This window comes from Choristoneura fumiferana, chromosome 25, assembly GCF_025370935.1.
Source record: "Choristoneura fumiferana chromosome 25, NRCan_CFum_1, whole genome shotgun sequence".
Lineage (NCBI taxonomy): Eukaryota > Metazoa > Arthropoda > Insecta > Lepidoptera > Tortricidae > Choristoneura > Choristoneura fumiferana.
The window spans coordinates 12,882,566-12,907,796 of record NC_133496.1 but is presented as its reverse complement, the minus strand read 5'-3'; the positions used below and the strand labels follow the sequence as shown (position 1 = coordinate 12,907,796).

The 25,231-nt window shown below is 40.2% G+C and overlaps 2 protein-coding genes across 2 annotated transcripts in view; both read right to left on the bottom strand.

Annotated features, from left to right (window-relative positions):
• Nucleotides 1-1,685: 1,685 nt before the first annotated feature.
• LOC141442314 (uncharacterized) lies at nucleotides 1,686-10,199 on the bottom strand. The gene is made up of 7 exons (XM_074107272.1): nucleotides 10,075-10,199; nucleotides 7,669-7,786; nucleotides 6,920-6,990; nucleotides 6,007-6,082; nucleotides 3,813-3,959; nucleotides 2,437-2,596; nucleotides 1,686-1,979 (listed from the first exon to the last, which is right to left on the bottom strand). The coding sequence occupies exons 1-7, from the start codon at nucleotides 10,168-10,170 to the stop codon at nucleotides 1,841-1,843; spliced, it is 807 nt and encodes a 268-aa protein (XP_073963373.1). The 5' UTR covers nucleotides 10,171-10,199; the 3' UTR covers nucleotides 1,686-1,840.
• A 3,469-nt stretch (nucleotides 10,200-13,668) lies between these two features.
• Nucleotides 13,669-25,231, bottom strand: part of htt (huntingtin) — an 86,253-nt gene continuing 74,690 nt past the window's right edge. The window contains 9 exon segments of the mRNA XM_074107384.1: nucleotides 13,669-16,476; nucleotides 17,483-17,802; nucleotides 18,275-18,410; nucleotides 19,457-19,595; nucleotides 19,981-20,168; nucleotides 20,791-21,003; nucleotides 21,492-21,619; nucleotides 23,647-23,795; nucleotides 24,672-24,845. Of these exon segments, the coding sequence (XP_073963485.1) occupies nucleotides 16,063-16,476; nucleotides 17,483-17,802; nucleotides 18,275-18,410; nucleotides 19,457-19,595; nucleotides 19,981-20,168; nucleotides 20,791-21,003; nucleotides 21,492-21,619; nucleotides 23,647-23,795; nucleotides 24,672-24,845 (1,861 nt within the window). The 3' untranslated portion in view covers nucleotides 13,669-16,062.

The window sequence follows — 25,231 nt, the reverse complement described above, 5'->3', positions numbered from 1 at the left end:
ATCAGGAGACCCACTTGCTCGTTTTCCATCCAGTCGAATAAAAAAAAATATGGAGAGCTACATTAATAACATGGTTAAAACAATCCAGAATGTTTCAGCAATATTAAAACACCTTTACTATTAACCATTCATCTTTTACCATCGTTTTAATATATCTACTTAAACAGCATGATTTAGAATAATATAGAATCTTTCAGCAATTTTATAACACCTTTACCATTAATTAACACGGATTAATGGGCACGGATCGTAACCGAATGGGATCCGAGGATGGGCATAGGAGCAGAGGCAGACCCAAGAGATGGCGGGACGACCTGAGTGCTTTTCAGCTCGATTGGCAGGTGCATGCCCAGGACATGGTAATAAATTATTCCAGAATCTTCCAACAATTTTAAAACAGCTCTATCGTACTCGTGAACCACCCATCTTCCATTGTTTTACTGCAGCTAACTACACAATGTGGTTTAAAATTAATTCGGATTTTTTTCAGCAATTTTAAAACAGCCTTACCAACCATCCATCTTAATGTAATACTTAAACAATGTGGCTTAAATTTAATCTGTGAATTTGCCAGCAATTTCAAAACACATTTATCACTAAAGCTTATCTATGTCAGCCTGCTAGCGACGAGGCATTGTCAAGATTTAAGTGGGCCCACATCGTGGACACCTGGGGCATAATGGTGCTATTTGTACCCCTAAATAAATACGGGTATTGCACTTCAGAATTTAGGTTTAGAGTGTTGGTAAATACTGTTAAGAGATATGTTTTTACATAAAAACTGGTCAAGCACGTGTTGAGCCACACGTGCAATCGCCATCAGATGTATCGTAGCGGCCAGGGTGTCCAAATATTTCTGAGCAAGACCAAATTTCAATAAATTCTGCACACTTTAAAAAAATAGTTTTACTGTTATTATTATTGTAATTAAAGATGATCTCATTGCACTAGGTATTACTTGTGCTATTATCTATTCATTCTGTGATACCACATAAGTTCTAAGTTTATGTTATTTCTAGATAAATGTATAAGTAGTTTATTTAGATACCTTACATAAAGTTAATTTATAAGTGTTCCTTAAACCTCTTCCTAAAAATTACATGAGGTTAAAATAGCATAATAGGTTATGTATAAGTTAATTAATGTAATTAATTTTAAAATTGCCACGCCCCACAGGGCATCATTTTTTATAATTTTTTGTAAAAGGTGTTGCAATAAATAAATACTGAATACTGAATACCATTTATATCACAGCTATTGCAATTCCATAAATATCTAAGCACGATGTTTTTCAATAATTTCTTTGCATACGTCCAGCCAAAAATCTATGATCGCACAAAATGTTAAACGTAGGTATCTAAGCAACAAGTGCTTTCACAAAGATCTGCTCATTTGAGGAGAATATACCTTGTGTCATTGTCATACGTAGTATAATTGGTGCAGATCTTTGTGAACGCCCTTATTGCTTCGATACGTTTAGATACGTTTTCACGTTTTTCAAGCTAACGGTTTCGTTTGGTTGCGGTTGCGTTTGTTTGTGTGTAGAGCACTGACTCTAACAAAAAGCTACTATATTATAATCTTGAGAAAAAAATACGAATATTGTCTTAAGAAAATAATTTAATCTTAATCATAAAAAATAAACTAAATAAATAGGTTTAACAATAATTAGTAATTAATTCCGGAGTTCTTAGTCGGATTGACTTGAAATGTAAAATAATATAAAAAGTTCGATTACGATGCAACAGTCACCAAAAAAAAACTGTATTTAATAATGATTTTCGAAAAAAATGACTTCTATCCTCCAGTTTACTCCCAGACATTATAGTATTTGTTCAATTTAGTACAAGAAGATAGTTCCGTCGGAATGATTCTCCACCTTGATGACGGGTGGCGGAGGGTCCCTCTCTAGGAGGTATTTCCTCAGTTCTATGAGGAACACGTTGGTCAAAGAGCACAGTACAGCCACTATTAGTACCCTGGAAAAACAAAAGTATACTTATCATCATCATCATGTCAGCCGAAAGGCGTCCACTGCTGGACATAGGCCCTAGGCATAGCATATGCTTAGCTCTGTTCTTTGTTCACAAGTGAATGCTAAAATATTTTATTGTATCAGGTGTTACTTTGCGGAGGTCCATATCAATGAAACAATTACTTTGCTCACCCGCGACCTTATGATAGTTACGTTTATGCAAGAAATGTGTTCATGCAGTTCCTCCACCCCCACACTGTAAGAACGCACACAAATCACACAAATCCAACTATCACTAACACACTACTAACGCGTTTCGAGATCAACCAGAGCTCATTTTCAGAGCAATACAACCATTCAACATGCTACCAGATGTAAGACATCACAAGGTCGCGGGTGAGCAAAGCAATTGTTTTAGTGCATTGTATGCTCAAATTTATCAGCGCCAGACGTTCTCTTACCAGTAAGAGTAGCCAATCCCAGAGGCCGCCCTGTACATGCCTAGCACGATGTAGGACAGACCCAAGTGCCCGTTGAGGCCTGAAGTGGCCCAGTATATGCCGAACATTAAGAGTGCTGTCGTGCCTAGCACGGAAGCGATGACGTTGCTCCAGAAGCAACCTGAAATAAATAAACAAAAATATACATCGAAAATACAAACTGAAACATAGATGCACAGAAAACGAGAAAAAGAGACCAGCGCTGGCGCTGGATTTTACGGGATGACCGTAAAAGTAACAAAATTTGGAGTTGAAATAAAAAATACAAAAAGACTCCAAAAACCAATCTTCAATAAAATAGAGTTTTAGATTGTTAATTGTAATGCACCTATTATATTATTCTACCAATAAAAAAATCATTTGCTCCTAAGCAACTCCTAAGCTACTTATCGGCGCATATATCTCTATGCTAAACATGAACTATAAATTATATTATAACTTCTGTAATAATATGACAACCTAATAGGTTAGGTTAACCTATTACAAACAAACACATACCTTATTATTCAAAGTGTGTCACTTTGTCATATTATTACAAAAGTTATAATATAATTTATAGTTCATGTTTAGCATAGATATATATGCGCCGATAAGTATTTAAAGAAAATCGCAATGTCAAAGGTTGTCAGTAAAATAAAATCCATAAAATGTTATTTATATTTCGGTTCATATTTCGATTTTAAAATATCACTAATATCTGGTGTATGAATGAGTATCAGTGAGAGTGCGTGTTTTTTATTATTTCAAGCTAAAATGGCTGGATAGATTTGCATGAGATTTGGTGTGAAAATAGCTGGATCACAGGAATAAAAAAAACCTACTTTTAAAGATTTTTCCCACCAGATAAGAATAAAAAAAGTTTATTTTGTAAGTAGGCCGCAAAGGGCTCTTTTGCATGTCACTCTTTTATACTACCAGCGCTTTCGGAAAGACCATCATTGCCAAGAAGAATGCGCCGCAAGAAACTTGGCAGAAAGTTTTTTTTTCTACTTTACATATATTGTTATTATCTTAACCATGAAAGCTAAAACAAAGTAAATTTAAATAATATAGATTAAAAATAAAAATTACATTAAAAATAATTACAGGGATGTGTATGTGGTCCTTTAGTAGAAACTGAGTACACTTAACTATATTTACGTTGAGTTGAAGTGTAGAATGCTTCCATTGACAAAAAAAAATTGGTGATAGACTTACTGCTAGAACGCACCAATATACTCAGCGGTACAAAATAATGACCCACTCTACATCCAAAATAATCTATTACTGCATAAATTTTAGGGCGAGATTTTTTGCCGCTCACTATAGTTTTTTAACTGTAGTTAGGATTAACTTACCTGGCAGTCCAAAGATGGGTTCCGTAGGGTTCTTAGTGGAGTTAATAATGGCCAGGCTAGCCGATATCAGCGCGAAGAGCAGCTGTAGGAACAGTATTACCAACAGACTGATGTAGAACGCGAATGATATCACGGCCGGCTTATTAGCTGGGGAAGAACACAATTTATTTTAGACTTTTGCAGGTGGTAGGACCTTGTGCAAGGTCCGCCCGGATTGCTACCACCATCTTGCTCGCTAATTCTGCCGTGAAGCAGCAGTGCTTGCACTGTTGTGTTTCGGCGTGGAGAGTAAGACAGCCGGTGAAATTACTGGCACTAGAGGTATCCCATCTTAGGCCTCTAGGTTGGCAACGCATCTGCAATCCCCCTGATGTTGCAGGTGTCTATGGGCGGTGGTGATCTCTTACCATCAGGAGACCCACTTGCTCGTTTGCCATCCAGTCGAATAAAAAAAAAGACAATTGATTATCTAGAAGAGATCGCTGGTCAGATGAGATGGCAAATCGTAGCTCAAATTAACAGCTTTCAAGAATTTGAATATTGAAAACGAATTGATTTACATTTTGGATAATCTTAGTCACGACTTTACTCGACCAACGACGACGCAGCAAACAATTTCTCTGTTCCATGTATGGTGAGGACTTATTGCTGCCCCACCTGGATGCCATAAGGATCACTCTGATATCCAAAGGTCACCACACAGAGTAGCTATTAGCTAATAGCTACCCTCCAGTCAGTTCGACGGACGACGTCGATAGAGACGAACGTAGAGGAGATTGTCGTCCAAAATGATGGCCGGTTGGCAACCGAGTGAGTGAAGTGCTGCTTTTTTTATGGTATAGGGGGAAAACGAGCAGGCGGATCGCCTGATGGTAAGCGATTACCGTCGCCCATGGACCTGCAACACCAGAAGAGTCACAAGTACATTGCCGGCCTTTAAGGTAGGAGTACGCTCTTTTCTTGAAAACTTGAAGGTCATATCGGTCCGGGAATACATGGGTGTACATTTAAGTGACGACGTTGCCAGGTTCATATAGGTCTTATAAACAGGCTCAGAATTGCTCAACGAGCTATGGAGAGAGCTATGCTTGAGGTTAATCTAGGGGATCGAATCAGAAATGAGGAGATACGTAGAAGAACAAGGGTCACCGACATAGCCAAGCGAATTAGCTCGTTGAAGTGGCAATGGACAGGCCATATAGCACGGAGATCAGATGGTCGTTGAGACCGAAAGGTCTTGAGTGGAGACCGCGGATCGGCAAGCGCAGCGTGGGACGTCCTCCAACGAGATGGACGGATGACCTGGTTAAAGTCGCGAGTTCACAGTGGATGCAAGCCGCTTCCAACCGGGGCAACTGGAGGTTTATGGGGGAGGCCTATGTCCAACAGTGGACATCCTATGGCTGACATGATGACGATGTTGCCAGGCTGCCAGAGCATCCAGTCACTACTTAGAGAGAGAGCCGTAAATCATGGCTACGCTCCCGGATTGGTGACGTTGCCGAGTGGCAGCAGATACATTTTTATATCCCGGTGAGGCAGGGTTCTTTGCACAGCAGTTAACAAAACACGCAATCTTTTGTGTTTTACACCCTTTGAGCCCCAAGGTACCTACGATATAATACCTGTAATTAACAGTTAACCTTTGAACAATTGACAGGACATCAGACACAAGAGTATACCTAGTGTCATCCGCGAAGACGCATGATTTTGTCAAAATTAGACATTAATGACATTGTAATAAGAACCTCGGCACGCGTCATCGTGGATGACTCTACCTATAGACACTACAAGTACAATGAAAAGACAAAAGAATCGAAATTTAAACTAACTCAACAATGCATTATAAATACACATAATATATACACACTAATACATATAAAGTCAATAATCTAATACATATCAAGACAAATAAACTAAATGCAAAATACATATATACATATACACCACATATACACAAAACAGAACACACAACACTGCCTCTAGCCTGCTAGTGTTATAGCATCTAGTTATACCAGCGCAATTTACGCAGCAGTACTAAGTCCAAATGTGAGTGAGTGAGTAAGTAATACAACAATAATTGTTGATTTAACGAGTACTATTACTTATAATGTGGTTTAACTAAAGATATTTTTCATTTATTTTTTTCACTTCTGTCCGTGTTGTTACTCTGTAAATGTTTTCTTCCACTTACGAGGGTTCAGAACCTCCACAGTGGTGATGGAGCCGCAGGTTGGGTTTGGAGCATTGCCTTGGGCTAAAGCGCGGACCTGAAATGTTATAACAGTTTTTAGCAACCATTCAACACCTCTCTAATACAAACAGATACCTACCTAATAAAGTAACCTTGACCGGTACAACGCGCAAATTAATTTGGGACTAGATGAGAACAATTGTTATGAAATAATTTTTTTTGAAAAACAATATTATAAGTTCGAATATTTGTTAATAATAAAATTTCTAAATAAGTTTCTGTCAATTGAATTCTTGTTACAAGCTCTTTTACTGGTTGTACTTTTTGTTGACTATACTTGTAACTTACATAAAATATTTGTATACCAAGCCAATCCGACACTGGAAGTAGGTCAAAATTAAGTTCCAAGATTTGAACCAAAAACAACAACAAACAGGGTGGGAAAATGAAATAAAATTAAATGCTAGTAAAACATAATAACTGAGTATTATGAGTTGCATTTAAACACATAGGTAATAGTTATGAATATTGATATTACGATATCTGGAATTGTATGAGAAATATTTTCAGAATTCCAATAATAGGGCTTAAAATGTTACATGAGAAAACGTACATCCCTAACTTTGGCTGCGTCCTTTTTAACCCCCGACGCAAAAAGAGGGGTGTTACTCGTATAAGTTTGAAAGTATATGTGTCAGTGTTTCTATCTGTGGCAGCGTAGCTCTTAAACGGGTGAACCGATTTGAATGTGTTTTGTTTTACTTGAAAGCGGTTTCTAGCGATGGTTCTTAGACATGTTTTGTCAAAATCGGTTTAGCACTTTTTGAGGTATTGAACTTTGAAGTAAGAATGTCGGGGGTTTTCCAACTTATTGTTGGTTAGGTTATAGTGACCAGACTTTTATCTGACTCACCTCCTCGATCCTTGCATCCCTCTCTGTCTTGCAGCTGACCGCGCACGCGTTCTCTTCGGGCACGCACGTCACTGTAATACACAAAGTAGTTTCCATCATCATCACCATCATCATTAGCCGGAAGACGTCCACTGCTGAACAAAGGCCTCCCCCTTAGAACACCACAATGAGACAACTCGGCACTTGGACCAGTTGCCTGTAACTCTGACGATGTCGTCAGTTTAGCTAGTGGGAGATCTGCCAACGCTTCGTCTTTCGGTTTGTGGTCGCACCGGCAATGTTGTTTAACGCGCTAACGTTCGCGATTGCATTCACCGTCTCTTTCTACCCTCGTCTTATACCGTGTGACAGAAAGAACTGGTGAAAACGATTGTGATTCCAAATACGAGTATGCTAGACAATAAAGCCTCAGTCATCGTCATCATCATCATCATCCCAGCTTATATACGTCCCTCTGCTGAGCACAGGCCTCCACTCAGAGTAAGAGGGCTTCGGCCGTAGTTCCCACGCGGACCTAGTGCGGATCGGGAACTTCATACACTCCACATCACGATGTTTTCCTTCACCGTAAAGCTCGTGGTAAATTTCAAATGCAATTTCGCACATGTTTTTCGGAAAACTCAGAGATGCGAACCGGGGTTTGAACCCACGATCCTCTGCTTTAAGAGACCATGAGTCAAACACTAGGCCACTATAGGGCTTTTTCCAAGGCCTCAGTAGGAGCTATGAAGGCAGCGTCTTCTACTTACTGAACAGTGTGCTGAAGGTAGGCGTGGCAAAGTTGCGCAGGATCAGCTCCCCCCGGAACAGACCGTACTGTATGTCGCTGTCCGCATCCTGGACTTCTGTCGTCGCTGTCGATACTATCTGGAACAACCGCGTGTACCAAAAATAAGTTAACTTAATCCAATGAGATTACATACGAAATAATGTCATCATCAACATATTATATTTAAGAGCCTAGCGCTTGTTGGTGGAGTAATTCCCATGCCGTGCGAATCTCTACCAATGCTTTGAGCTCCTGATACATTACATTGACCTCTTTGGCTTGATCAATAAACAGAAACACACGTCTTCCCTTGCCTCATCTGCCTTTTACTTTCCTTTCAATTATTGTTCTGATGTAAATCATGATTATATAATATGATGTAGCAAAATAACCTACTGATTTTTTTGAATCAAAGTTAAAAGAAACACATAATCCATAAGATTCTGTGATTTCTGATTTGTATGCAATAAACTGCAAGAAAACCTAACTGCTCAGTCAAGAACCAGTTGACTTTAGACTCTGAGTTAACAGCTAACTCAGGGATGCGATACCGGGCTTGAACCTAAAATCCTCTGTTTTAGAGGCCATAAGGTCAAACCATTAAGCTACCATGGCCTAACCGTATTGCTAACGTACTCGTAACTGTAGTGGTGGGTGACGTACCTATGTGAGGACCCTTCCAACCTCTTCCTTTTATTTCCTGATTGACATCTTATTGGGAACCGGAATCCGTCTGTCATGAATTAGTTTATCGCTATTCGTTGGCACTATGGGTACGTTTTCCGGGGTGAAACTATCTTATGAAGAGCGTGAAGAGGTATCTAACAGACAGTCAGACATATTTATAAGTTATAGTAGGAATTATTTGAGGTGTCCCGATCTCGTTAACAGCCAACCTCTCGAATAAAGCCATTGTATTCTATTGTGCCCTCAATCGCATAATAGGTACTTAGTTTTAAATAAACGGAAATATAAAATTAAATATTTCATAGAAGGATTTATTCAAATTATTAAGTTGAATCAAATATTATAGTAAACTAATAGTTCATTGAAATAACGACTTCATTGTCAGGAAAAGAAAGTGCATTTTAAAATAAATACACGTTCGCAGATAATACTTTTCCATGGGGCATGCTTGTTTACGACGCATTTAATTTTGAAAAACCATTATCTGCCAACAAAGTTTTATTTAAAATTAACTCTCTTTTATAAATAATAAATTCTTTATTTCAGTGAGTTATTTTATCTTATATTTCATTTCATTTTAAACAGAGAATCATGCACTTGAGGACATAATAGAATACAATGGCTTTGTCCGAAAGGTTGGCTGTTAACGAGATCGGAACACCTCAAACAATTCCTACTATACCTACTTAAAAATCCTTATACTTTCAAACCAATAAAGATTACACGCGATGAATATGAGAGAATTATAGTCATCGACATCTATGTACCTTACGGCACTAGACTGGCTAGCCACTACGAAACTCGAAACTCGAAGTTCGTATCGTACCGTCCCTCTGACACTTATACTATTTAATACGAGAGCGAGAAGGACGGTACGATACGAACTTCGAGTTTCGAGTTTCGTAGTAGCCGCTCTGGCTGTCTAGTACAAAACGCGCGGCGCATCAATCATCAATATTTACTTTGACACTACCCCTGTCACGGAAGTCAACAAACTATAGTGAACTGGTTCACAAAACCGCGCTGTGAACTAATTTTGTGCGCCGTTTTGATGTAAGCACATGCAGTCTAGTACATAGATGTCAATGACTATAGTGTGGTTAATGAGTATGCCAACTGTTGTGGTAGACTCCACATAACTCCTGTTTCTTCAAACAGGGCCAATGTCCAAGATTTTCCTTCTTCTAAGTCTAAGTCTTATTGTCTACAGCCCAGTTTAGAGCTGCAACAAAAGTCGTGCAAGTTGCATTACATTGCGGCCCTCGATCGACCACTGCGAACCAGTTCGCTTTACGGCCTCGCAATGTATTGTAATTTGCAGGATTTTTCTTAGAGGTCTAACCTCGGCTTAACGTAGTCGGAATCTATGGTTTTCACCACTTCTTTCTGTTACACAGTTTAAGCTAAGGATAGAAAGAAATGAGAGGGAAGAGAGTAGAGAGAGAGAGGGTAAATGCGATCACGATCGACAATCGAAGTTCGTATCGTACCGTCCCGCTAACGCTAATATTACTTATTTTACATGAGAGTGAGAGGGACAATACGATACGAACTTCGATTTTCGAATTTCGTAGTAGCTCTAACAGGTCCCGAAATCGCCTTTTACAACACCGAATGGGAAGAATTGGGCCTGATTTACTCTTAAACCGGGCACGGCCGGACTTTTCTAGTTCTACACCAGAATAAAAAGGATACTCACCCAACTGTCGCTGGATACAGCCACTATAATAAGTATCACACTAAGTAGTCCGGAAAGGAACGCTCCAAAAATGTATCCTCGTCGAGTGACGGCCATATTGCTTACTGCGGCACCTTATCGGGTGTGATTATAAGCAATAATAGGAATTTTATCTATTGATAATTTATTAGATGATTGTTATTGATAGAGAGTGTATGAATCAACTGTCTTTGAGTGTTATGTACTTACAATATATGTCGGCGGCCGGCAGATCACGATATTCCTAGGCATATCATGAAACGCCGCCACTTTATCATTTGGCCAGTTTGGACAAATCATGAAACGCCGCCATATCGGTTCTGGCACTTCGCCGGCCGCTGCCGCGGCACGCTCGCTTCGCTCGCTCGGCTCGTGCGCTGTGGTCACAATTCATACTAACGATACTCCTCGCTTCGCTCGTCAATCGTACAGTCGCCATCACATATTTCGAAGCGGTCAAGTTGGTCAAAACGATCGGCACGTGCACTCTATTGTTAAGATCCCATGCCCCAATGGCCTTCGATCTGAATTCCTTAGTTTTCTAATGTTTTTTGTAGCTTATTATATTAACAACAACGGCTTTAAGCAATATAGTATCCCATATTTACTTCAAAGTTCATTGTTTTCGAGATATTTGGCATAACAGTTGAACAAAACTGGTTTTCTCGTCATAACTTTTGTGTTAATTAGTTTCAAATGAAAACCCTCGACCAGTTTTTAGAGACGTCAAAGACGAACCCAAATATGTAGATTTCGTAAATGTTAGATCTTTCACGTCAATAGAGATACAAAATAAGTGTTTTTCAGACAATGTTTAAAAAAGTCATACAAAATTAAGTATTCATTTTTTTCAAAATCCGGTAGACAAAAATGGAGATAAAAGATTGTAGAACCCATAGCCGTTTGACTTATAATTCTATCTGCAGTGCAAAAGTAGGATACGATTCAAAACTTTTCAAAAATCGATGAAAACCTCGGGTAGGCCCTTAAGGTACTTATTAGAGTTTATGTATCGATATTTTGGATCACCTTGGCCGCTCCGAAAAATATTTGATTGCGACCGTACAAAGGTTAACGCAGCTTTTTCCTTTCTTCTTTATTAATATCCGAAAAACTACCTAATATGCTAAAGTTTGTGAATGTAGGTACGTGTGTATGTTTGTTACTTTTTCCCGGAACGGATTTGAATGAAACTTAGTAAGTGGAATTCGAGCATCAATCGCACACACACACGGCATGGATCGAGCATAATATTAGGTAGCTACTTTTCATCCCAACACCACGAGAGTAGGTGTTCTTAAGTGTCCTCTAACTTTTTTTTAAACCAAATACGACAATCGTCAATTTTCATCGTCATCCCGGCCCGGATACATCCCAATGCTGGGCACAGGCCTCCTCTCAGAATGAGAGGGCTTGAGCCGTAATTCGCACGCGAGCCCAGTGCTGATTGGAAACTTTACACACTCCATTATACTTCTTCGCCGGTGTGACAGGTTACCTTACAATGTTTTCCTTCACCTTGAAGCTTGTGGTAAATTTCAAATGAAATTTCTCACATAGATTCCGAAAAACTAAAAGGAGGCACCTATTGAGGTTATTGTTCAAACCACTAGCCACTAGGCCACCACGAAAGCACTTAGGCAACTTACAAGATAATTAAACATTCAAACTTTGAAGATTAAATAAACTTCTCGTATCTATTTATTTTAATCATCTAGATAGCTTACCACTCGTATAGGTATGTAGTTCTAAGAATTTAAATTGTAATTTATTTCAATTCTTTTAACTATCGTATACTCTATAAAATTCGTCATTACTTTTATGAACAGGTGAAAATTTGTAAAATCGTCACCGTCATTTCCGAAATTGATATTAGACTGACAATCATTGTGATAAGCACTGTTTTCCAATGGATTAAAATCGAATTTAGGATTGGATTTATAGTTGGTTCAACACGGGGAATTACACAAAATACTTGTACCAAGGTTATCATCATCATCATCATCACCAGCCGGAAGACGTCCACTGCTGAACAAAGGCCTCCCCCTTAGAACCAAGGTACTCGTAAATAAATAAATAAATAATTATCACGGGACACTTGACACCAATTAACCTAGTCCCAAACTAAACAAATCGTGTGTTATGGGTACTAGTTAACGGATTTATATACTTAAATAGATATTGAGCACCCAAAAGTCAGGAACAAAGTTTCGTATTTTTCATACAAATATCTGCCCCGACCGGGTGGGTATCGAACGCGGGACCTCGAGCTTCGTAGTCAGGTTCTCTAACCACTGGGTTGTTCGGTCGTCAGTATACTTCCTTTTAAAACTTATTGTACTATTTTCATAATTCACTTATACTTAATTTAAATGTGATTAAATAAAATGCATCCAAAATATTAATGTCAATATAATTTACTCCTTGCAGAAGCGATAAACGATAATTTTATAATTAATTGTTCTCCATAAAATATACAAATAATACAACATTCAGAATCAGCTCTCTATCTTCACTGAAAGTGGTTGAATGAAATTGTTAGTTTAGGTTGCGCTTACACCAGGGATGTTACGGAGCTCCGATTCCGTTTCCGTTAAGTCGGAACTTCCGTGTGGTTTTACACATCCGTTTCGGTTCCGATTCTGTTAGTTTTGACACAGAAGTACATCGGATGTCAATGCTTAGCGCACCGGCCAAACTTGAACGGCGTACATCAATAACATACAGGTTTACACCAGTCATTCGCTCATCGCGCCGCTTGCCACGTGGTACACTAACATCTCGTCCACTTATCACTCAGGCTCCGGTTCTGGTTCCGGTTCCGGTTTCGGTTCCGATTCCGTTTCTGGTTACGATAAACTAAATTGAAAATATCTGGTTCCGCTTTCGGTTCCGATAAACCCACATCGTTACATCCCTGTTATAAACCAATAGAAACACTTCGTTTACCTACCCTCGCTCCGCTCAGCTGTTTCCACTAGAGCTGCGCTGTGTGAAGATAGGTTAATGAAGCGTTTGTATTGGTTCATAACAAACACATTGCTCACACATCTCTGGTGGAAATGCAGTCTTACTAGCAAATGTCTGGAGCTAGTAACTAGAATGCTGACACACAGCGAGTAGCTGTACTTTTTAATAAAATATTGTCCCTAACTCAATACTAGCATAAACCGAGCTAGGGACAATTTTATATTGTGTGTATTAAACTTAAGAGTTTGCCAATTAGTACCACATACAATCCTCATTTAAAACCAAAAGGTTATATCACAATTTACAATTACATAATAAGCACTTGTGTATTAATTTAACAGACAGAATAAAGGCTGCTTCGCAAAAGTGTATAGGTACAGTCAGGGCAAAGATATCGACACGGCCAAAGTTGCAAAAATATGTATACACTGCCTTAATGTTAAGTGCATAGAGTCGCGTAAGTATAGGTACATATTTTATTCACTATATATCTTGTACAGTCAAGGCAAAGATATCGACACGGCCAAAGTTGCAAAAAATATGTATACACGGCCTTAATGTTAAGTGCATAGAGTCGCGTATACATATTTTTGCAACTTGGCCGTGTCGATATCTTGCCCTTGACTGTATTTGTCATGCTAGTTCAGTCAGCCTCAGTACACATCAAGAGAGCGTAGGGCGAAGGTCTAAATGCCTATTGTACAGGCGAGGACAAAGATGTTTACACTTTACTACTTTGTCGCTGTTACTTCATGTTTGCAATTTTGTATAAAATTGTCAGAAGGCTTATAATGCAACTGCCGCAACACGCGCACAACGCTGAACAGAACTGACTTTGACTTTGTATATCTGTCATCTCGTACGATAGTTCAAAGTATTTTTTTACAAAATTGATTACAAATAAAGATCGTTTCCTCTGTTTAGTTTGATTGACCTCCGCAAAATAACATCTGAATCAATAATATAATCTTCTGTGTATTATGCTAAGAAAGCCTTTACTCTATTTTTATTTATGTGCACTATATTCTTAAAAAATATATTGCTATATCACTAGAGCTATTTTCATCAGTAAAATTTACTATATTTAACACAAGAGATGTGTACGCGTATTAAAAAAAATACCCATTTCTTTCAAAATGTATTAAATTTTTTCATACAATTTTCTGGGTTTTGTGACGCCCATACCGAGTGTATGAAAACTTTTTAGCACTGCGCGACGGGCTTCTACCTCCTAACTTCGACGTGCTTCGTCTTTGTCACTTTCGTTTGACTGACAAAAGAAAAAATAACGTGACTAATGTTTTCTGTCAACTGACGGAGTAATTTTTTTTTACCCAGGCACTGCCAAATTATAATTAGTTAATTCATTCGAATATCCATGTTTGTTAACATTTCATTTTGTACTATAATGAACGACTCTATCTACTGTATGTGACATAGTACATGGAGATTTTAAATACTATCTTAGTGACGTTATACATATATAATCATTATTTAACACCTTCCCTGTCCAAGAGCCCCCAAGCACACTTGGACCTGCGACTTTGTCAAGACATTTTGTAAGGGGACAGTGAACGTGTTAAAATATAGCCAAAAATGTCTGCTACATTTTTATACATAGTTTAACACGCGATAGGAGCTAACGGTTGGACTTTAAAACAGTTGTTTCTTAAAATATACTTACGCTACTTTTTTGTTAGTAATCATTAAGTAGACTGTTTTCGACGATAATAAATGTGTATTAATATAATTTAATTTTTTTTAAATAATTATTAAACCAACTTCACTGTTTAACTTCACAGTTAGTTCTGATCTGACTTAGCTTGGTAAAAAAACGTTAAGGTTCTAATAAACTTGATCATTCACTTGTAACAGAACATCTACCTAATATTCGCCGTTATTAACATCTTCACCGCCAGAGACATCCAGTCGTGACAGCCAACGGAATGCCTTACACGCCACGGTCATCTATACATGACCAACATTCAACTCGAAATTAATCTTTCTGCAATGGCGTACAGACACTACAGAAAAAGGAACAGTATAACGTCTTCATACAAACGGCCGGAACGCGAATACCAACGCACCACGAATTCTCAGCATACCTCGGCTCGGCAAACATCAGTCGCGAGTGCTCCGCGGTCACGTAAGGTCGGTGCGGGACTCACGCGCAGTTATCACGTACCTAATGTCACGACGATATACGATATAAACAGTATAACACGTAGCGATGAAGCTAAATAAAACCGTTTAAAAACATAATACGTTTTGTGGTTTATTAAAATAATGTAAAATGCATTTTTGTTAAACACTAAAAGTCCATTCCTTCCATAATTTTCTAAAGCTCCTAATCCTTTCCCTACTTTAAATTTCGTGTGACTTTATCAAATACATAACTGAAGAGTGACAGTTAGTAGGGAGCGCTATCGTGCGTTTGTGTACCGAACCGGCGTAGATAATCATATCAAGGACGCTGCCGAGACGTTATACTGGTCCTTTTTTTCTGAACCAGAACAAAGCATAGAGCGAAACATAGCTATAAACATTTAACCAATTATTCTAGGGAACGCTCCAGTAAAATTAAAAGAAATTTTTTTTAGCTGTCGAGTTCATTGTTGGTGTTTACTTTGAACTCATCTAAATGGTTCCAACGGAAGACCAGCGTCGGCCGCAAGGTTGACATCATGCTGAGTTGGGACCATTTCGTGACAAAACTTTCTTTTCATAAGTGTTTCTTTTTTCTCTGCTTTGTAAATGCCACGATTAAATGTTTTTCTTTCTTTTTCATGCTCGTCAAAAATGTTTTTATTCGTGATGTCGGACGAATGCTTGCTAAAACGCTCCTGTTGATTTTGAGAACTTTTAGCTGTAAAGTAACATTCGCAAATGCTCATTACAAGTGAATGTCCAAGTTTATCATCAACTTCGCAAGTTACATAATGTTTCCGCGTTTCAAAAATGTTTTATCTCTATCATATCTTGTGTAGATCCGACACGCTCTTAGCCAGTTTCCACATCTAAGCACTGCGCCACATCTCCTAAGCAAGCGTTCTCACTGCACAACTCTTTCAACCTTTCCAACTGGCCTTTACTAAACCCAGAATGCTTCGCCACTATACACAACAACCTTCTATCAGTGAAGGACATTTTAACATCTAAAGTACCAACAAAATCTTTGAAAACACCCCAGTTATCTATTTGAGAACATCTATAGAAGCCCAGTTTTAATATGTAGTAGCATAGAGGTACAATTCTACGTATGTGCTTGTGTGCACTCGCTGAAACTAGGAGGGTTAGTAAGGCGTAAGGGAGTAGGTTGGAAGAGATCTTTCCTTGTAATAAGTGGCATAAGGCTTCGAAGATCCAGCCGCTTAGGACGGGCAGCTGATCCTGGGTAATTGAAGTTTCGAACACCTGGAAGAGAAAACGTGTGGGTATTAAAATCGAAGGGGGGGATAAGGGGGGCCTTTGCCCAGCAGTGGGACAGTTTAACAGGTTAAGAAGATAAAATAAAAACCAAATCACTAAGGCGTGCTGGTTCGACCTATGGCCTCTCAAGCAGAATATCGTGGGTTCAAACCCGGGCAAACCTTTCACTTTTTCGAAATTCATGTGCGAAATTTAATTCGAGTTTCACGACGAAGGAAAACATCGTTAGAATGTACCAACCTGTGAAGAAATTTGATAGTGTGTGTAAGGTTCCTAATCCGCACTAATCCCGCATGGGAACTATGGCATAAGCCCTCTCATTGTGGCCTTGCATAATTGGTTGACGTAATAGTGGTTATTATTCTCTTTGGTTAGTTGTATATTTGAGTCGGCTGTTCGCCGCCAGACGGCGCTGCCCGACTCGGGCACAACAGCTGCGTTCAGCGTAACGCGTAGGGCTGTGTTGCACGACACGACATGGTGACCGTCTAAAATGGTCTCGCCGGAAGACCAGCGCTGGCTCCACCAAAGGAGTCCGCATTTTATGCTGAGGCGGGACCATTTCGGGCACATAAATATAAGTATTTTTTTTAATTATTTTCATTTATTTTATTTTTTTGTATTTTGTATTCTCATTTTATTTTATTTCACTTTATTATTATTATGTTTTTGTTCTGTATCTATTATTTATATGTGTGTGTCCCGAATAAATCTTTTCATTTTCATTTTCATTGTGAGAGGAGGCCTGTGTTTCGTTGTGGAACGTTTAAAGGCTGGGATGATGATGATGTTAAAATCAAAGCCTGAGCATAACTGCGTGGTAGGACCTTGTGCAATATTACTTTTAACAACGTTTATTTAACATACTTCATTAATTAACCCAACTTAGGATATCGAATAACGATGTAAGTGCATTCAGCAAAAAAGCTTGGATTAAACATAAAATTTACAACAAAAACTACTTATCGGAATAGATGTTAAAAAAAATCACCTCAAAAACAACTTCAGCGTTCAACACCCCGCTCTCTATCGCCCTCTCCCTCTCGCTTATGACAGCCATCTTCTGTCTCTCACTATCCTTGCACGTCTCAAGGAACTCGATGACAACTCGACTCAAAGTCGCAGCCGGCGGCAGAGTTTCCCTCAAGAAGTATTTCAGAGCGTCCGTAATTATCTGCTTTGTTTCGGATTGCTTCGATTTGCGGAGAAGTTTGTAAAGGAGGGTTATGCGTTCCATGGAGTTCATGAGGATGTCTGGGTCCATGTTTGACACGTCCGAGGTCAGCTTCGGACTTAAGAGTTTGCTGTCGGCTGGAAAGAAAAGAGAAAGTTGAATCAGACTACTTTAAAATTTTTACAGCAGGTCCGATAAGATAATGTTTTTTGTGGCGGTTCAGTTTTTTGAATTTTTATTTCAAAATAGCGGTCCAGATATTACCCCCTACAACCTTACAAACCCACAAACTTTACCTTTTTTATTTATATAAATAATAATAAATAAATAAATATCACGGGACAATTCACACCAATTTAACTAGTCCCAAAGTAAGCTTAGCAACGCTTGTGTAATGGGTACTAAGCAACGGATAAATATAATTATATAGATAGATACATACTTAAAAACATATTAAACACCCAAGACCCGAGAACAAACATTCGTATTTTTCATACAAATATCTGCCCCGACACGGGAATCGAGCCCGGGACCTCAAGCATTGTAGTCAGGTTATCTAACCACCACGCCATCTGGTCGTCTAAATTAGTATAGTAAATTCATACTAACCAGAAAAAAGATGAACCATGAGTATTTGAAGAGCATGGCGCTCTGAATACCTCTTCGTATTGTCGGTTAGTTTTTCTATCACGTTGTTCTTTAGCTCCTTTGGCAGTACTTGCTGGCGGATTGTATTTGCTATACCCTGTAATAAATATTACACATAGCTTGTAACATGAGAACCTTTGTGCTACTGATGTCATATTGACATTCAATACACCTGCCAAAGAAATCACAGCGAAATTGATTATGAAAAGGTTCCACCCTGGTACGCGATTCAGTTTCCTAGACAGTACCATGAGTAATATTTTGTAAAACCGTTAGTGTTTGTTAACGCACGCAGAGCCATCTAGCGGAGTGCACATTGTACTAACTGACATAATTATACTGAACGTAGATCGATAAAGCAGCAAGCGCCACGCGCATCGCGACAGTGCTGCCCCTACCGGCTTTAGAAGCCCTTTCCAAAATTATAACGAGTAATTTTTTACTTTTTAAACGCAATGGACATACTAAATTAATATTTGCAAGTTAAAAAATGATTCTGCCCCGAGTTGCACTTAGACCTTATAGTATGGGTGTCTTTGACCATGGAGCTTTTAATTTAAGGTTCGATTCTAATTGTAAAGCTAGGTTGTTTTGTAATATTTTCAAATAACTTTAATTTAGATAATTTATTGATCCTCAAAGCCCGCCCAAGCCCTCTCATTCTGAGGGTAGGCCTGTGCCCTGCAGTGGGACGTATATAGGCTGGGATGATGATGATTGATCCTCAAAGTTTAATCGTAAAATCAGCGGCGGCGACATGGCGGTGTTATCGCTGTCACTTGGTACCCCCGTATCAAATGCAAAAAACTATTTCAAGCCCCCGCCTTGAAATAGTTTTTTGCATTTATTTGACATCTCATTGATAAACATTTATCAATACCTAAGCTGTATTGCATTGTATAGCACACTTACATTGAAAATTAAATTTAATCTGTAAGATTTTTTTTATTAACAGAATCATTTTTAAAAAAAGTTGTAGACCAAAAATAGCTCAGTTATGCCAGTAGAATCGAACCTTGAATTTAAAGGCCATTGGCCAGAGACTCCCTGTAGATAGGAGAGCAAAGAATCTGAAGCTAACTGAAGAGACTTATCCGTTAAATTCTCAAATGCAGTATTAGGTCAAGTTTGCTCGATTCTTACCTTTACAACAAGGTCGATACAGTAGTGCCGTGGTCTGGTGAGCACGAAATCAACGGCCAAGTTGATAAGGTCCGGGTGTCCCAGTTCAATCAGCGTAAACAGCACCGCCCAGTACAAACTTTGCTCGTATAGAGATATTCTGCAATAAATAAATATAAATTAACCATTCATTTCAAAGGGAATACCATGATAGGAATATCTACATATGTAATGGAATATCTATCCGACCAGCTGGTACCATCGACGTCAATGAAGAAGACGAAGAAGTCAACTAAGATGGAAACGCCGAAGAAGACGACGAGGAAGACAATGACAACAATGATGATGATAACGATGATGATGATAACAAACAAACTCAAACTCACAACATTTATTGACAACAAAAACACACTACATCACAACAAAAACACAGTAAAAACATAAATAGGAGAAGAGAGAAAAATAATAACGATGATTTTGATAATGATAATGATGATGATGATAACGATGATGATGATAATGATGATGACGGTGTTCATACTAACCTTGCACCAGGCAACAGGTGTTGCCGCACGTGTTGGTCCAGCTGGGCGACCAGTTCCTGGTAGCCGGTGGCTTGGACCTTCCGCGCGCCTCCCAGCTGCAGCAGACAGCCTTGCAAGGCGGCCTGGCGGAGCGGCGCGTATGAGGAGGATAGCGACTTGAGCAGCTTCTGGTGGATCGTTGGGAGCTCCTGTTGGAGAAAGACGATAGTTATCAAGGCCAGAGCATATTATATCCCACTTTCAATGAGCGATGGAGGGGTGAGCAGTGGGTCATCTATAACTGTAACGTCACTGTACCAGCGCATCATGCCTCTTGACGACGCACAGCGCCAACAACGCGCGGCTGGCTGTGCAATGCTGCGTATCATGGGGATTGGGGACTCACAGGTCAGCAGGGTGACCAGTGGCTCAGCGTGGGTAGGGGCGGGCTGTGGGTATCTGTAATTAGTGCCTCTCATCACAAAGCGCGCGTTGCATAGTTGCCAGCAGAGCGCGGCCGGCGGTGCTGCACTGCGCAACGATGACAGAGTGATGGAGCGAATCAGGTCACTACCCACCCAATGGTCCCTGGTCAGTGAGTGTCGGAGCAGGGTAGGCAGTGGGTGTACTGTAACGTGCGGGGTCACTGTACCAGCGTGTCATGTCTCTCAACGCACAGCCGTTGTATGGCTGCCAATAGCGTACGGCGCACGGTGCTGTACTGCACGACGATAGAGTGATGGAACAAGGAAGGTTACTACCCATCCATGGTCAGTGAGTGTCGGAGCAGGGTAGGCCGTGGGTGTACTGTAACGTGCGGGGTCACTGTACCAGCGTGTCATGTCTCTCGACGCAGAGCGCGCGTTGCATGGCCGCCAGCAGCGCGCGCCCGGCGGTGGTGTACTGCGCGACGGCGTGGCGCGCGCCGCTGAGCGCGATCAGCTGGGCGGCGCCGGCGCGCCACTGGCCCGCGTCCGTGTACACGTCGCTGCAGTACGTGAGGCTCGTGAGGAGAGACACGCGGCACGCCAGGCCGGTAGGAGCCTGCCGACGATATACACACATTTTAATGCGACAGTTTGTGAATATGAGTATGTGTGTGTATCTTATACACTTCAGCTTCAAATATCCCGGATTCCTTTTTTTATGTAATTTTTGTGTCTTTGCGGATGATAATGAATTCCGAGATACGAGCTCTTTTAAAAGTAGTGACGACGTGTTGCTATATCACGACATGGCGCAGCCGGTAGGATTAGAATAAAAATTTTGCTCGATTCAAAGTGATTTCAAGGAGTGGCTCGAGAATTTTGCAGCCGGGTTTTTAAGCCGGTGAGAGTCCAGCACTGTCTGGTCCCTCCCTCCCCAACCATGGCCTAAAAAGCACCTCAAACAAAATTAAAAACTAAAAACCAGTAAACAAAAGCAAGGGCCATGTCTTTGACCCTTAAGACGACTCAACCCCAAAAAAACATACATAGACCCTTACAGACACTCACGCTTGCACTTTTCATAGTGTAGCATCACAAACTGACCTTAGGATCCAACATTTGTGACGTCACATCCATCAGCAACTGCAAACAACTGTTGACGTCAATCTCTTTGTTCTTTCGCGTTCGCCGCACTTCCTTCCTCGCGAAGTATGGGGCGTGATTTACAATCTCTGGAAAAGGTTTTTTAGTATTTGGACACAGATTTTTAAGGTGCGATCAATGAATTTAATTCATGAGCTACCATGGAACCATTTCACAGTAAACGGTGACATCGCATTAACAAGGAAAATCGTAATGACTTTTCCTTTATAAAGGTACCGTGTTGGGTCATGACTCAAAGTCCTTGACCGTACATACAATTAAATGATGAAACCAATAATATGAATATGAACCCATGCACAGTCGAGTTCATAAGCTTGTAAGCAAAAATTTTATCAAAAATATCTAAACACGCTTCTACGCCGTTAACAATAGATTCGTGTTCAGATATTTTTGATCAAATATTTGCTCACAAGTTTATGAACTCGACTGTAAGTACAATACACGCAAACTCCGCCGCCTATTAAACACAATATTAGAAAATTTTGATTTACTGTCATTTGGTGCAAATGGAAAATGGACAACTCGAAATTATACCACAGAATAAGTAATAGCACAAGTACAGAAGCTTCACTGCCATACAAAAGTGACGTTTAGGCATAAGTATCGTATCGAAAATACAAACTGAGACATGGATGCAGAGAAAAACCAGAAAAAGAGACCAGCACTGGGAATCGAACCCAGGTCCTCAGCAATCCGTGCTGCGTGCTATAACCCCTACACCACTGCTGGACAGGAATCTAGACACGAATTTTTCCTATGCATACATATCTCAGGTTGCTTATTTCTACTATGCTACTTAAGCAGCAGCACTAGCGACATCAAAGTTTCGTCGAGAGACGTCACATTCTTTCGGAACTAACCGCTCACCCAGACGAGATGTCGCTACTAAGCAATCAAATCTCTTTTTCTGGTTTTTCTGTGCATCCATGTCTCAGCTTGTATTTTCGATATGGATTCACGGGATACCCGTAAAAGTAACAAATTTGGAGTTGAAATAAAAAATACAAAGAGACTCCAAAAAACCAATCATCATAAGTAACGTGCCTTCTGTACTTGTACTATTAGGTACTTATTCTGTGGTAAAATTTAGAGTTGTCCATTTTCCATTTGTACCAAACGACAGTAAATCAAAATTTTGAGAGACACACAGTCATCAACATCATCATCATCGTATCAGTCATAGGACGTCCACTACTGGACATATATCTCCCGCATAGACCTCCAATTACTTTGCTTGGAAGCAGCCTGCATCCACTGTAACCTGCAGCTTTAACCAGATCATCAGTCCATCTGGTTGGTTGGTCCATGTCCTATCTGCCGATCCGCGGCCTCCATTTAAGTTCATTTCGGCCCCAACGGCCATCTATTCTCTATGCTATATGGTCTGCCCATTGCCACTGCAAAGAGCTAATCCGCTTGGCTATGTCGGTGACCCTTCTTATTCAACGTATCTCCTCATTTCTGATTCGAGAAACCCCGTAGAGAAACTCCGAGCATAGCTCTCTCCATAGCTCGCTGAGCACTAGAGCCTATTTATAAGGCCTATAATGAAACACCAGCAAAAAAATTACATTCACGCAAAAACCGCAGCCTAAGTAAGAATTATGGAAGACTGTTGTAGATCAATTAATAAATAACGATCAACCAATGCATCCATAACTAATTCATCATCATCATCAGCCTATAGCAGTCCACTGCTGGACATAGGCCTCCCCCAAAGAGCGCCATTGCGCCCTGTCCTCGGCTAGACGCATCAGCTTCTACCAGCAGCCTTTCGCAAATCGTCACTCCACCTGCCGAAGGGCGTCCTACACTACGTTTGCCAAGACGCGGTCTCCACTCAAGAACTCGTTTACTCCAGCGGTTATCGGTTCTTCGACAGATATGACCAGCCCACTGCCACTTCAACTTACTAATTCTCTGAGAATTCGTTGCGGATTCTATCCTTCAGAGAAACCCCGAGCATAGCTCGTTCCATAGCTCGCTGAGCGACCTTGTAGAGGTGGATTAGCCGTACTGTGAGCGTCCACGTTTCAGCTCCATATGTCATGACGTGTAGGACGCACTGGTTGAAAACTTGACCATAACTAATTACCTGCAGCCAATTTAAGATAGTCCGAACTGTATTCAGCAGCGTGGTAACCCTGGTAACCATCTTTCAGCAACGGGATCCGCTCCAGGTTGATGTCATCCAGTTGGCAGTAGAAAGACGTCCCCACTAGTATGTTTCGGAGACGCTGTATCCTGTAAAATTGCCTATTGTTCATCCTGTGAAATAGTCTTTTGACTTTTTTGACACGGAACTTACCACGCTAGTAATATTAACCTCGACGTTTCGACCACACCGTGGTTAGGAGTAAAACATGATATAACACCAGGTTATTGTTGCGTTGAGGTTTGATAACCCATGAATTAGTCTGTATTTTATTTAGGTATCCTATTTATATTGTTTTGTATTTTTACCAATTCAGGCATGACCGAAGGTAGTTTCTATGATGAATGACGTAGCAGTTAGGCAGTTAGTTACCATGCGAACACAGCCGAAGCTGGACGCGGCGCATCTCCCGAACTTAGTCGACGCGCGCGCCGTAATATCCGCTCGCTAAATACAGGTGCGCTCTATGTTCGCGTGACACATGTGCGGCGTTTAACTCGCCACAGAACTATCTCACGTTTTTAAATGAGGGCTATCGCGAATGAATTCGCCGCTAGAGGCGCTAGTGTAGCGTGAGGTCTCCGAAATGTCAAATCTCATAGCTTTTGGGTGAGCTACGCGGGTTTATTTATAGTTAGAATTTTTTTGTGAATATTTTGCATTACCTGAAATTAATTATGGCAATTATGCGTTACGGGGCAATGCGTGTATTTTGAGACAGTTTTGTCTTTTGGAAACTTTTGTCCTCCCTTTTTTTCCGAACAAAACGGGACTAAGCAACACTGTGGTTGCTGCATGGATATTTTTATGGTACGGTTTTAAGGTGTTTTAAATATGATTTTAATCTAAACTTTGTTTTCACGCCCGTAATAACAGACTCTGAAAGCCACACTTAAAAACCTCACGCAACAGTGCGCCATCTAGTGAGACAAAAAACGATAGCCCTCATTCCGTCCATCACTCACCCGACGCTAGTGGGGCACAGATGGCGGGGCACGTGCCTGGCGCTCCTGGTGGCCACGAGCAGCTGTGTGATCCCCCGCACCGCCCAGTGCCCCCCGTTCCCCTGCAGGGCACCCAGCAGCCCCACCCATATCTCTTCGAACTGCTTCTTCGACGACCAGCCTATTAGGTTCACTCTGAAATCAACATAAAGCATATTTTCTGTAGTTTGTCATACAGGATTGACTCGGGAGAAGTGAACAAGACCAACCCTACTGGATTCAATTAGTTAAGGCTACTACGAGTATACCGCACCAGATTAGTGGGATTAACACTACTTTTTAATAAATGTTGAATTAATTGTTTTTTACTAAGTGCATAGTTACTCCATTATCAGTAGTTTAAATTTTTAACCCAATAAAGGGGTATTATAAGTTCGACGCCAGTGTCTGTCTGTCTGTTCGTAGCGTACGCACTGATGGACTGACTCCAATGCTGTTTATTAAAAGTGAGTGTCCTTGCGGTTCTTAGCTATGTTTCATTGGGATCGATTCAGCCATTTCTGAGATAAAATATGAACTTT

Excerpts from the sequence above, each read along its gene's own strand:
- LOC141442314 (XM_074107272.1), bottom strand. The coding sequence starts at position 10,170 with ATGGCCGTCACTCGACGAGGATACATTTTTGGAGCGTTCCTTTCCGGA. Across the intron at positions 6,991-7,668 it reads TACCTTCAGCACACTGTTCA|TGACGTGCGTGCCCGAAGAG; the intron begins GTAAGTAGAAGA and ends TGTGTATTACAG. Across the intron at positions 1,980-2,436 it reads GGGATTGGCTACTCTTACTG|GGTACTAATAGTGGCTGTAC; the intron begins GTAAGAGAACGT and ends TTGTTTTTCCAG.